The sequence below is a fragment of the Anopheles coustani genome, chromosome 2 (assembly GCF_943734705.1).
Source record: "Anopheles coustani chromosome 2, idAnoCousDA_361_x.2, whole genome shotgun sequence".
NCBI classification, from domain to species: domain Eukaryota; kingdom Metazoa; phylum Arthropoda; class Insecta; order Diptera; family Culicidae; genus Anopheles; species Anopheles coustani.
Window position 1 is genome coordinate 22,165,604 of NC_071289.1, and position 13,486 is coordinate 22,179,089.

Sequence of the window (13,486 nt, forward strand, 5' to 3'; positions counted from 1 at the left end):
AGACGAAGTGGTTTCAACAGAAAAAGAAATGTTCCCTTGAAACTTAAAATAAAATTTGAAATAAATTACATCCCACACAGGTAGTGTGTCTATTTATATCCTAAAAACATTTGTTGATTAAAATTGTACTTTACAGAAAACTTAAATATCACAACAAATCTATTTGATTTTAAAGGAAACTGCCGAGTTTCCTTTTTGAAATTTGTGCATATTAACAACGTACTTTCCAGACCTTTTTAACAACCATTGCTAAGCTCTATCGGTTACGATACGGTTTCCCCAATGTCCTGAACGTTTCGATGCCTCAAATTACGATCAGATTTGTTCCACATGTCAGGATCATCCGCTCTTAGGGTAGCATAATCCGCCCTCGAATAGGAATATCCCACAATTCGCGCTATTGTTGCGATCACACGAGGACCGCATGGTTTCTTTTGTTTGGGGATCGAAGCGATCGGAAAATAAGGAGAAAATCCACTTAAACGGGCCGTCACACAAACAGACACTCGCGTGAAGTACCGCAAGGATGGGCCCGCCATTGTTCGGCACGAAAAATCTCGGTCCGATCGAGCCCTACTTCAGTGGAAGAATGTGTCCATAATGATGCCCCTTCAAATGAGGCTTCAGGTTCGATTTCGGACGATTTTGGAATTTTCGTTCCAATATTCCAATCACCACAGACACACGGATGGGCGTACAGATGGCAAAAATTTGCATCCAGAAGGAAGATTTACATTTTAGCAATTTTCTCTCAACTGAAACGGAAAGCGTTCCATGGACGACCCGATTATACCTGGAACGGATATAACGCAACGAACTGGTGTCTCCCTTCGAAGCCCGACCGAAAACTCAGTGGAAATCGGGGTTCCACCCATTCGATTTAATTTACATTTTTAATAACCCCAACCTTCCCGCCCATCTGAACCGACCATTTCCGAGGCGAGGACGAGACTGTTCGGCACCAGGCTTCCCCCGGGTTCCCACATTCACCTGTGAATTATTGATTTTATTATGGGTTCACCCTCACGCTCATTTGCATACGGATGTGCTCGGCAAAGGACGGCATTGCACTTGCAGTTAAATACGGTCTCCATACACTACCGTGAGAGGGTGGCAACTAGAAGGATCTACGGAAAGGTGATGAAGATCCTCCCTGTCATCTTTTCGGTTACAGCTTCCATCGTCACTTTTCGATGGAAGCTGATGAGAATTTACATTTTATCACACCGAAGCAATGTTATCACATCCCGTTTCGGAATACACTTGAGGCCGATGGCTTCCAACTACTTCGAACGTTGGGTTTTCCCCCCGTCACCTTAAGGGATGTGAAAATGCATTTATTTTAAACACACTGCAATGGTTGCAAGGGCGATGGTTTTGTTATTTTAATTTTTAGAGCAAACAATTACCGTCCGGTGAATGGAAAGAAGAAGTGAAAGGATGGTAGCGGTGGGTCGGGCGGATGATAAAACTTCAGCTATTCAGTGAATATTTATAAGATAGGTGCAATCAGTGCTCGGAATTTCCCGGGCGCGCAACGATGCACCGACGGCGTTCATTGAGACATCGCGTGGGAGCTTTCCGCATTTCCCACGGTGCGCAAGTCCTTGATGAGAAGGACATTATGGTGGTGTAAAGCGAAAATAAAGTTGATTACTCTTCCTTGAGGTTGGTGTACTCTTCAGGTGTGGTTCAATTTTGCCATGGTATGCTGTTTCTGATGTGCTTTCTTCATCTCATTATGTTAGTATATTCAATTAGTTCTTCTTTCTGCAATGACTGCTTATCATATAGCAAAAACGTGCTTCTTATCAAGTATGACAACCATGTGAGCATAATTTTATCTAACTTTAAATAGACCAATTTATCTGTGATTTTCTTCAAAACATCTCACATTTTCTAACTCTCCGATAATAGCCTAGTTTCTCTACTCCGCTCATCCTTACATTCTTTGGTCACGTTTAAAAGACTTTTCCACCCGAACCACCTGTTGTGACCAGTCGCTCGCGCACCCGTCGTTTTCCCTTTTGTTCCCTTTTGCCGGTCGGTTATGTCATAAACTCCCCGGCATCGGTTCTTTTATGAGCGCTTCGTTCGGACGCTGTTTAGTAAAATAAAATATTTAAGCAAAGGCCCGCCTTCTTATCGCACCTTTCTACCGGGCGGTACCGGCTCGAAGGGTAGAATTTTTCATCGTTATATAGGCTTCTTGTACACCACCAAGCTTTCTACAGTTTCCTTTATCAAAGGTGTTACCTAAATCGGTAATTAGGAAAATAGTTCAATGTGGAGGGGAATTTGTTAACAACCCTCGGTATATTCAAGCATGGACGAGCGAGCTTGTCTCATTTCTTATTTCCAGGGTATAGTGTCATCTACGATGAGCAATCCCCGAGGTATGAGTCAAGCCGAGGCTGCGAGATGAATCAACCACTATTAGGTTTCATAATCGAAGGCTTGCTGGACACAACTTTCATCCCATTTAAAACCATGCTGCGTTGTTTGCAGACTACCGAGTTGCTCCGTGACCGATCCGGCCGTTCTGTTTGTACCCGCCGGTATCGTCGCATAACTGGAGCATAAATCATCGGATTCGTACCCCGTAGCCTTCTCTCCGACCGCTCGACCATGGCTCGATTCGCGGCGATGCGTTGGCACATACGGAAGCCAAAACAAACAAACGGATTTCGCAGCACCACATGTCGCGGGTTCGCGATAGGGTTTTTGGTAGGTAAAGGCTACAATAACAACAACGAGCCAACGGTCGTGTATCCTGCGGATACCGAATCGAATCACGATGCGGTCGGTCGTCAACTAGAGCACGACGACGGTTGCCCGCACAACCGGAGGTGTCGTCACAGGAAGTTTATTGACCAACTCCCCGTGGTGGCGATCGACAAATCCGACGCTCTTCACAGTACGTTTGGCATATTCTGGAGTATAGAAGAAAACATCAAACAATACACGACAATGGAGAAGAGGTGAGGAGTTGCGGTTGTGGTAAAGAATTGTTTGAAAGTCTCATATAAGGTGGTTCTTTTTCTTTAGAAGGTTGTAAATAAATAGTCATAAGCATAAATCTGGATCTCGTCGTGATTTTGTCAACGCAACTCAACTTGAGTTGTGCCTTATGAATTTTTTGGCGAGATTCATTCATATGAAGATCAGTTTAGATGGATTCATGATTCTTTTGGGGTTCGAATCTTTAAACATTTATGAATCTTTCCAAATCTTAATGAACCTCTCATGGATCGCTCATGAATCTCCACGATTTTTTCATTGGCGTGGATCATGTGACCAAAAAAATAAAGGGATCTCTCTACCCATTTTTTACTCATTTTTTTCATCAGTTGGTCAGTCTTTTGGATTCATGAATCTCTCATCAAAATAAAATCTCTGAAACGCAAAGAATCATTCAGTTTCATGGATCTGAATCGGATACTTACATTAAAAACTAGGTATTGTACTAAAACGCCAAGCGCCTCCACGCCCTTCTGGGCATGGTTGAGCAAGCTGATGTCGACCAGTTCCGGCCCGGGAGCGGCCATGGCTTTCTCTCCGCCACCCGCGCGCCCCTTGGCATGATCCCGGGGTAGATGATGTTGATCACAGTTCGATTCCGCCTGCTTTGGCGCCGGTTCTTCCGGGGCGCGCCCACCAGCGCCGGACGCATCGCAAATCAGCAGCGGCGAGCCGGTGGTCTTGTCCAGGATGATGGTTCCATTGCGCTGGATCGCCTTCACAGTGGTCGCCGACGTCGTCGTCGTCGACGGGACCACGCCATTGCTTCCGGCGTGCTGATGCTGCTGCTGCTGATGGGAGTACGGATGATGGTGGTTCGCCGTGGCCGATGTTGGCGAGCTGACGGCGGAGGAGCGCAGCAAGGACTTGGACGAGGGTTTCGGCGACGCGTTGGTGGCCGACGGGGGCGCTCCGACCACACTGGATTTAGAGTTTTGCGTCACGCCAGCGAGACGGTTATGATCTGGAAGGAAAAAAAACCGAAAGAACAACACGGTATGGTTAGCGTAGCCATTTTCCAGGGTTACAAACATTAAAAGTCAATGTTTATGGTCGCAATAAAATGTATTAAAGAATCATTAAAACATCAGCGACCACGTTGTTCTTGGCCATGGTAAAGAACACCTTGTGGAGAAGGCATCCGAGCTATTATTTCATTCTAATGAGCCACGTGGTGGAGAAAAGAAAACATTTCCGGTTGTTTTCCCAACTTGAAAGACTCCAAACCAAAACCAGCACAACCAGGCGGCGTATATGAGCGGTCAGTTAATTTTTATCACCTCGTGGAAAAACGGGGGTAACTAACAGCCGTATTGTTTTCCTCCGTAAGAAGAACCACGGGGAGGTTTAACAGAAAGAAAATAACCCATTAATACCACATCGAACCCCCCTCGATCTCGGCCAATATGTTCATTCAACTTTTTCCGGCCGGATGGTTTTTATTCGGTGGAAAAATGAAGGTTTCACCGGCAGCAAACATACGCGCGCGCGCGTTTTGCTGCCTTGGGGCACGAACTAGGATAAGGTTCGCGATTTAGCACCGAACCGATATTTACCGAACGGGGGCCCTACATCTTGCATGGGGTCCGTTGTAATGCATAAACATGCCGGCGTAATATGTCTGGCTTTACATGATTTAAGGGGGTGCGCGAATGGATTATGAATTGGAAAATGGACCAAGCGCAGTGGAACGCAGGGTTTTCGGTTGCGGTGTTAACACGGTGGAAAAGCGTATGCACACACAGGAAAGTGGAACGCACTGGGCTTTAGTTTTCTGCTTTATTTTTGCATCGGTGCAAAGGGAACGACGCTTGAAATGATCACGAAAATCGCTTCCTCCTCGACGATAGATCCGTCCCAAGGCCGTGCAAGACACGCGGTTCAATGCACGTCTTGATCGAGCTACCCCATTAGCGATCGGGTAAACTTTTCGATTTCTAAGTAACTGACGATGAAAAACGAAACCCACCAGCGAACAGGGAAGGGAGAACCAAGTGCTAAATGATTTATAATTTATGCTCCAAGCTCGAATGCTTCCGTCGTCGCTCGCAGAAGGAAACGCTTCCTTCCTGCCCGAAGACGAGCGAAACGGGGGGCTAATGTTTGATTAGAGTGGTGTGAACGCGAAAAACAAAAAGGTTGATGATAGTGTATGCGTTATCTCATATTAGTTTCGCACCAAGTGCGATAAAAAAACAAACTAACCTTTTGTTGTTTAAATAGCAAATTTCTCAATATAGCTTTACGACGTGCTAGAATAAGCGAAAAGCGTTCATAAATTATTCACCAAACAGTTCGGGCAAGCCAGCGGAACGGGAAGCGTAATCGTGGTACAGGAACGGACACGCAAGAATAAACGATGTCCAAAGACAGTTGCGCATTCACGCAAAGCAGCTTCAATCGATCGGCCAACTGTTGGCCAAATAAACGCCAATGTAAATGAGCATAGCGATTATTAATTCATGCTGCAGTGCGTGCGGTCACATCCGCGTCTACGCTCAACCTACCCCCCTAGAGCGCCCTACCATTATTGGAAGCGGACACAAACATACTGATTTATAGTTTCTAGTTTATTTTTTGCTGTTGCCACCACTGGTAACTACTTATTACAATAATGTACAGTGACTTCGGTTGGCACACATATGGTTTTATGATTCCCCTATGCGCCACCCATGCTAATGACAGTAATCGTGGAGCCGACGATCGACTTGAGCTTCCACTTGACCTAAACACTGGTGAAGAAGCCCATTCATGCCTGGAACCCGGACGGAGGGCGTAGAGAGTCGTGACCGCATTCGATGTGACCGCTCTCCGCAATCGGTGCCGTCTTGATTAAACGTGACGATTGAAGATGGATCCCTCGAAAGTGGAGGCGTACACTTGCGAAGACGATACACGTCGATCAAAACGAACATTCCGACCGTCGGACGTTCTTTTCACCGTCCGAGACATTCCAGACTTTAATAAGATCCGCACATCAAACCGCATTTTTGCTCTATTGAGTGGAATGAGCGAAAAGAACCGTTCTTGATGAGCGGTAGCCATTTGCAATTGGAGACAATCTAAAGTAGTGTAAACAGTTCTCAGTGGAGTGTCTTCACTATCTTCTCGGAACCTTCCAAGTTGAAAGGAGGTCAAAAGGGTTAGCATAAGATATACGAGCTTCGTGATAATCGGATAAAATAGACATGGGTTAACAGAGTGACACCGTTTTGATACTTTCCGCCGTAAATTAAAACAGACACGATAGGTTGAAATCTACCAGACCTCTTTTATTCGTGCCTGTCCGTCGCGATCTAATCGCGTGCCGGCCCGTCGCTTGACCTACACGACTCCAACAAGTCTCCTTGGGAAGTCATTGACGCCTCGGTTAGTTGGTACCTACAATAGTTTAACTTTTGCTTCTAAGTACTTTGGTGGGCAGATGAATTCGGTCTACACCACACAATATACCAGTGAAATGAAGTGAAACAAATGGCATTTATTATCAAGAGGACACGCAGCTCGCGAGACCAAAACAACCACCGAACAATTGAGGTAATTTGTCCATTCAATTATCTGTCATGGATTCAACAGCCACGCGGTTGAGGTCTCCTCCCTCGTCTCACCCATTACCGGCCGTGATTTGGTCGTTATTCATCAAAACTCCACTCCAGGTCCACGTTGGTCCCATACGAGACGTTGGAGAAATGACCCGAGACGGGTTCGGATGAGACAAGATCCTTGTTAGCACCATTTGATGCCCTCTTAACCTCATTTTTTCCTCACTTCGGCATTTGCATGCAGGCCTTTTGAGGTACGGAGAAGTGATGAGGTTGACTATTTTACACCCACGAGCACCAATTCGGAGTCCACAGGCCACTTGGAAAAGGGTACCACATGCAGCCCAGGGGAAACATATTGCGCTATGGGCGTTCCATGAGCTTCGCTTGACCAGCGCTTCACTGCGGGGTAATTTTGGCCGTATGTTGGTAGCAAGTATGGTTGTTTAACTACGACGCTTCGTGATCATCATGACACGCATGATTGGCCTCTGCCTGGTTGAGGATGGCGTCATCACGAAACATAAATGTTTGCTCATATGCTCCGGTTCGGTTCGGGCTTTCTCTTTGAGTTTGTAGTTGTTGGTTGGAAAAAAACAAGTCGGTCCGACGCTTTAATTACTCACTGGCGAGTTTCGTTTCACGTGCAAAATGTTGGGAAATGGAAAACACTAAAAGAAACCACTTGAAACAGATAATTTTCTCCTGAATTGAACTAATCAATTAAATCCAATCGGAAACCGATCTATTTGAACTAAAGCCAGTTTGTCAGTCCATTTAAGAGTGCAAATGGATTCATTTGTGATACCTCACAAAGGCCACGGCGGTTAGGAGCGGGCAAACTGCCAACGGAAAATCGGGAACAATATTCAAATGTCTATTTTGGCAAACTCGGTGGCCACGACAAACCGCCAACCGGGCGCTCCCATGAGATAAGTCCCATCCAAAGATGACCGCGGGAATATAACACGCGGGATGTAATAAATTGACTCCACCGCCGGCGGCCGATGACGTCAATCTGCACCACGACGATAGCCCGTCCCGGTAATGAAGCGAAGGTTGATCTGGCGTGGGGGAAAAAAAACGAGAGTGTGCATTCCCTCGTGCGGCCAACTCGGCGCTGATGAGCTTCAGTGTGGATCAACTTTGTTTTTCCTCCAATGATTTTTCCTTCTCCGTGAGAAGGGCAATATTTGAAACAAAATAACGAGAAGAGGTAAAAAAAAACGGAGCGACTTCGAGAAAGTTGTTTACGCAAGAAAGCGTTTTATTTTTTGTTTTACTGCGGTAAGTTGAAATATATTTTTATCTCACACGGTGGAAAAATTAACATCCGGTAGATTGGCTCGGAAGAGCTCGTTTGATCGTGCCGGCGATATGATACGGTGACTCTTTGGAGGCCGATGGGCGTATTTAATTTTCAGTTCAATTATTAAAGTCATTTGAGAAGCGATGTCCCTTATGAATCTTTAGGCGAAATTCATTCCTATGAATCTTACACCTTAGATTCATTCAAGTTGATTCATGAATCTTTTGGGATTCGAATCTTTAAACGTTGACGAATCTTTCGAAACCTGAATGAGTCTTCATGAATCATTCATTGATCTTTCAAGATTCTTTCATTGCATCATGAGACCAAAAAAATGTGATCTCTCAACCCATTATTTGGTCTTACGTTTTCTGCTCTTTTAAAATTAGTAAATATTCAGAATTCATGAATCTTTCATTAAAAGATTCATAAATCTATACAGCGATGCAAGGAATCATTCAAATTCATGAATTTGGATCGGAATTAAACAACTCTACATTTGAGGAGAGTGTTTTTCTCTCCCATATCGATTTGTTTAGTATTATTCTTAAACGAGTATTTTATGAAGCGTGTTAGTTTTACCCAACTTCGAAAAGAGATAAGTCTAAACCACAAGTTTGTATTTTTAATACTAACATTTTGTCCTGCACCTTCAGCTTGATGTTGTTAGTTCCGTAACACGAGACATTCATGCTAAGTACCGGGACTAATAGAGAGATATAACATCGTCCGGGGGAAGTATTTGGTTCCATCACGACGTCCTATCCAGAGCGGTCCCTAGGAGCTCCAGCTTCAACCTTGTCGTGCATACTTTGTGAACGCCCGTTCCCAGCCATGTGCACTCCCATGTTTTGACCCAGCACCTCAATCAATCACTCGCGTGGCTTCCTACTTAAGCCACCCGCCCGCTCCGGGCCCAAACCGGTGGGCCACCGTGAAGAAAACTATATCAGGAAGTCGCGACAACGCTGACGGCAATTAGTTTCGGTTACGCCGAGAAACCGAAAGTTTAGCCATCGCTCAAACGCAACGCATTCGGAAGGGTGGCCTAACGGCGGCGTCCGGCTTCACGGGCCGACACAACATGCCGACGACATCGTCGACTATCATGTCACTTCGCGCCGTCAGTTCCTGGCACTGAGGAGTCCGCACTGAAACAATGACTTGACTTGAGTAGCTGCCACCGTTGCGTCCCCCCTCTTGTCCCAAGAGGCCGCACCGCACGGGTGTATTAATTGTCTTCCGTTTTGTGTAAGTAGCTGCCTTTCCAATTGGACTAAACTTTCCGGCTACAGAGCACCATCCGTCGTGTCACTCGGCCTGCTGAAACCAATCACCACCACCTAACCTGATACGTCCATCCGCGTTCACTAACGACGTAAGGCCTGCCTGCCATCAGTACTCTCGGTCCTAAAATGGTACTTTTAGTAATTACCTTTCCCATCCACTCCAGGAGTGCGCTTGGAAATATTCATTTTTAGATACATCGAGTAGTTCAGGGATGTCAAACATGACGCAGGTGTGTATTTTTCTCGTATTTTTGGGAACAACAAGACATTTCAAAAAGTGGATGAAAAATCAAAAAATATTTGCAGAACAATTTTTATACTCCTTTATATAAGATTCATATTAAACCAAATCGTGACTTCAGACCTACAAAAGGTTCGCCACCGCTGGAATTAAATGTGTAGTAAACGCATATCGACTTGGAAAGTGTCACATTTCACTTAACAAAAAAAAACGAAAAAACACAACGATTTAAATTCCTCCCATTGAAACAGTCCATTGTGTTTCCTTTCCATCAAACGCCATTACCACGCACCGTTCGGTGTCTTACGTGCTCCGGGCCCGTGGGGGTTTTCCCCAGGGCTAAAAAAACACTTTCCTTCAAAACGAAACAAAACGGACGTTGATCTCCGAAAAAGGCAATTACTTCGACGATTGCACTGATTGAAATGCATATCGGTGGTCTGGTGCAGCGTGGCAGGTAAAGGGTGATGGAGGTAAGGTGCTGTCCCGAGGCCCCGGATGTATCCGTAACCGGGAAGCCGGGTAGACAATTTCTTGACAGCAGAACAGGAAGTGGCCTGTTGTTTCGGGGCGATGATTATGATGATGAAGTGGTAAGGTGATCCGGAGTTCTGGAATCTTCGCGGATGGAAACACTGAGTGAGGAGAGCGTAAGAAAACAGAACGGAATCGGGATACGAAAACATTGTCCGAATAACAAGACAAAAAAAAGTGAATGAGTGCAAGTTCGTTACGAGATGTTTTTCTAACGCAAGGTGCAGCTCGTCGCAAGGAACCTCCGACGAACACCGAGGCAGGGGTTTGTTACCCGAGGCGCCGTTTTTCGAAGCGCCAATATGTTTTCGACCATTTCGCCGCACTTGGCTCGCCGATGGTTCGAGCGAGCATTAAACAAAACCGTTGGAGCCGAGGGTCCAAAAATAACATCCTCCCCGGCGACGGCCGGTGGAAGTCGGGGGCGTCGACGGGCGGACGATATGTTTCGTAGATTTTTTCGTGTTTCGTGTCCCGCAGTCGCAATCGAATTTTATTACCAGACCAACGATGTCCGACTGCAATGTGCATCAAGAGCGGACGTTGCATCGCAACACACTGCACCGAAGAATGCATTCCTTTGCCGGCGACATTCCTCCCAGTTCCGGACTCGTACTCTTCCGCTCGTCGCCTAGATCTTCCCACCCACCGGCCAGAGGAATGTAAGCCAGAACACGGTGGGATTTGATTGCGACACAAATGTTCTGCCAACGAAGGTGGACCATAAAACTTCCGCCCAAACAACGGAGATCAATCCAAATCAACTCAAAGTGCGTTTGCTCAATCCCGTGCGGCGCTTTCACCATTTCCCACACCGAGACTTTACGTGGTTTTAACTGTTCCCGCCCGTCGGTTTGTTGGTGTTGATTGGGATTAGGTTTTCTTCTAACTTCTCCTACATTTAATTGATGATCTCAAGCCTCCGCGAAAGTATTTCAATTTTTACATCCACAAAACCCTACAAACCGGCCTGCGAGTATCGATTTGAGAAGCATTTCATGCCGGTTGCGAACCGCACAAACGGAACTGAAACCCGGGTTGTGTGTGTTTTTCTTCTTGCAGTTACCATGTTTTAGTTTCGCTTAACTTCAGCTCACTCTACCGTATCTAACACAAGCAGCGTTCGGATTGTATGATTGGTTTTAATTAAATTTTTCAAAGCAGCACAACTTCACGTGGAAATAGAAAAACGTACCCTGTAGCCTTTACCGTTACTTCGTTTGTGTTTGAAGTTTTTTTGAGCTCGATTTTCAATTCCGATTTATTTGATCTTCGCAAGGGGAGGGTTCCTGTGCGTTTCAGGATTTCATTTGATCACGAGATAGCTACCAGTTTTTTTTTTCTCCGTCCTGTTCCCGTTCGCGGCGTATCACCAAATCGAGAAGCGAGCAAGACCATCTTCGGCCGTTTATCGTGCGGAGGCAAACAATCGATTCGATGGAGAGTGAAAATCGCCGTGTTAGTTCCATTCAATCACTTTCTATGGACTTGAGATGATTTCTTTTGACTTTTTCAACCTTTGGTTTATGCGTTAAATGGTCTGAGTACAGTGAACACCGTTCAAATAAGGTATGCTTACTTTCGATATCGTTTCAACAACCGTCTGATATCTTGCATACCAAATTAGTAAACAGATGAAGCAGCAGAAGATTATTTATTGATTTGTTCCCAATAACATAATTTATACCAAAGAGTACCACTCTTAACTACTCTTGAGAAATGATAAAGTGCAATATCAAAGCAAAATATCAAACCTATAAAAACTCAGTTTCACGTAAAAACCATCAACAGTCGGCAGATCAGATCGATTTCGCATGCCACGCACGTAATGGCATTAGCAACATTATACAACACCCATCACAAACGCTTCTTATATTCTTTCCACCACGATCTAGCGGCCTGTTTCGGTCGGCTTTAGCTCCATCCACAATGCTCCTAAATCACAAAAAACGACCATCAACAATCGGTCAAGCGCTGCTTCAGACCACTATCATCGCCATCAACAGCCCCGCGACTTACAAGAAGTCAAGCCAGAAGAAGGCAAGTCAAGAAGTCGTCAGTCGGACCTGTCAGTGCGAACGCACTTGGACCAAAACGTACCAACTCGACTCGACTCGAGGCTGTCGATCGTGCTCTTATTTATGTGTGCCACTGGACTAGCGCTGAAAGCATAAATAAGACGGCCACAAATCCACTCCACAAGGTCCAACGCGAATTCTGCCCCAATTGAGCGACCACCCTCGACATCCGTATCATGCCTCTGAATATGTGTGTGTGTGTTTCGCGATAAATTAGCGCAAATGCGATAATCCACTTGCAAGTTCCGCCAATGCTGACCTCGTCGAAGCTCGCCGCTCGGGTCCGGCTGGGTGAGTAGAGTGATATTAATTAATTCAACTAGCTTAGTTTTTTTCTGTTCCTCTTAGTACCCGCATCTCCTCTTGATAGCGGTTGCCTTCAAGTGGCGTCCGCTGTATCTCGTCTTCTGCTCGTGGAAGACACCACGGTGGCGTGTTGCGGTTGCTCTTTTCTCTTTTCGCAAACACCAGACACGGGCTGTTCCAAGGCATCGAAAGTAGGTATGCAAAAATATTCACACCGCCCGGAATAATTCAAATGAGCACTCGAATTTTCAAGTGTTATTGCACTACGTCATTGCAGACATTGACGTACATAACGCGAGGAAACAGTAAGACATGCTTCATTCCACCATGTTTGTCTTAAATTTTCCTACGATTGCTTTGTTGGAGGATAATGGCGAAACGATGGAATATGAAAATTTCTGACAGGATGAGCTGAAGACAAAACGGAAGGCGAATGCTTTATTTAACATCCCTAACAACTCAATCTGTACAACAAATGTCAGATGAGTCTTGCCATAAGAGAGATCGAGAATCGAGTGGACTTTTCACATCACGTGATTCACACTACGATCGCGTTTGTATGATCGATGGCACGAATGTAGTCAAAGAGCGTTGCTTTGTCTTGTAGATCTGGTTTGTGTAACTCATGGGGAAAAGCGTCGTCACTCTCGAGACACGCGTGTAACCTATTAGAAAGGTTGAAATTATAACCTCCAGTACACGATATGAAAAAATCATCTCGTTCACTTTCACGAGAACCCTGTTTTATATTTATTTCTTAAAACAAAAACTAAAACCCCCTTCTAATTCCCCATAGATCATTTTCCATCTGGCTATGGTGTTTGTCATAAAATTAAATCGCACAAGCGCACTTGACGGACGTGCCGACAACTGGCTCGTGGGCCGAGACGGAGGGAAAACACATCAGGTCGCAAGCAAGCGGGATGAAAAATCTCATGAAAATTCTCACCATTTTTCATCATCAAGAGAAGGCGGGCGATCACGAAACGACCTTGTTGTTCGCGATCAAATGCGCAGTTTGTGTGTGTAGTTTTCTCCGTAATTTACACGAAAACGCAAAAGAAAAACCACTTATAAAAGATCATAAAAAATATGAAAATTTGTATATGTTTTATGCCAGCAAACTTTTGAATGCACTAAACGAATAATATGAATATCCTATAAAT

The 13,486-nt window shown here is 45.2% G+C and overlaps 1 protein-coding gene across 1 annotated transcript in view; it reads right to left on the reverse strand.

Annotated features, from left to right (window-relative positions):
* The window catches only part of LOC131266321 (uncharacterized), a 117,110-nt gene that overhangs the window by 6,079 nt on the left and 97,545 nt on the right, over positions 1–13,486 (reverse strand). The window contains exon 8 of the mRNA XM_058268787.1: positions 3,447–3,985. Coding sequence (XP_058124770.1) covers positions 3,447–3,985 — 539 coding nt within the window. The remainder of the gene's footprint in view (positions 1–3,446; positions 3,986–13,486) is intronic.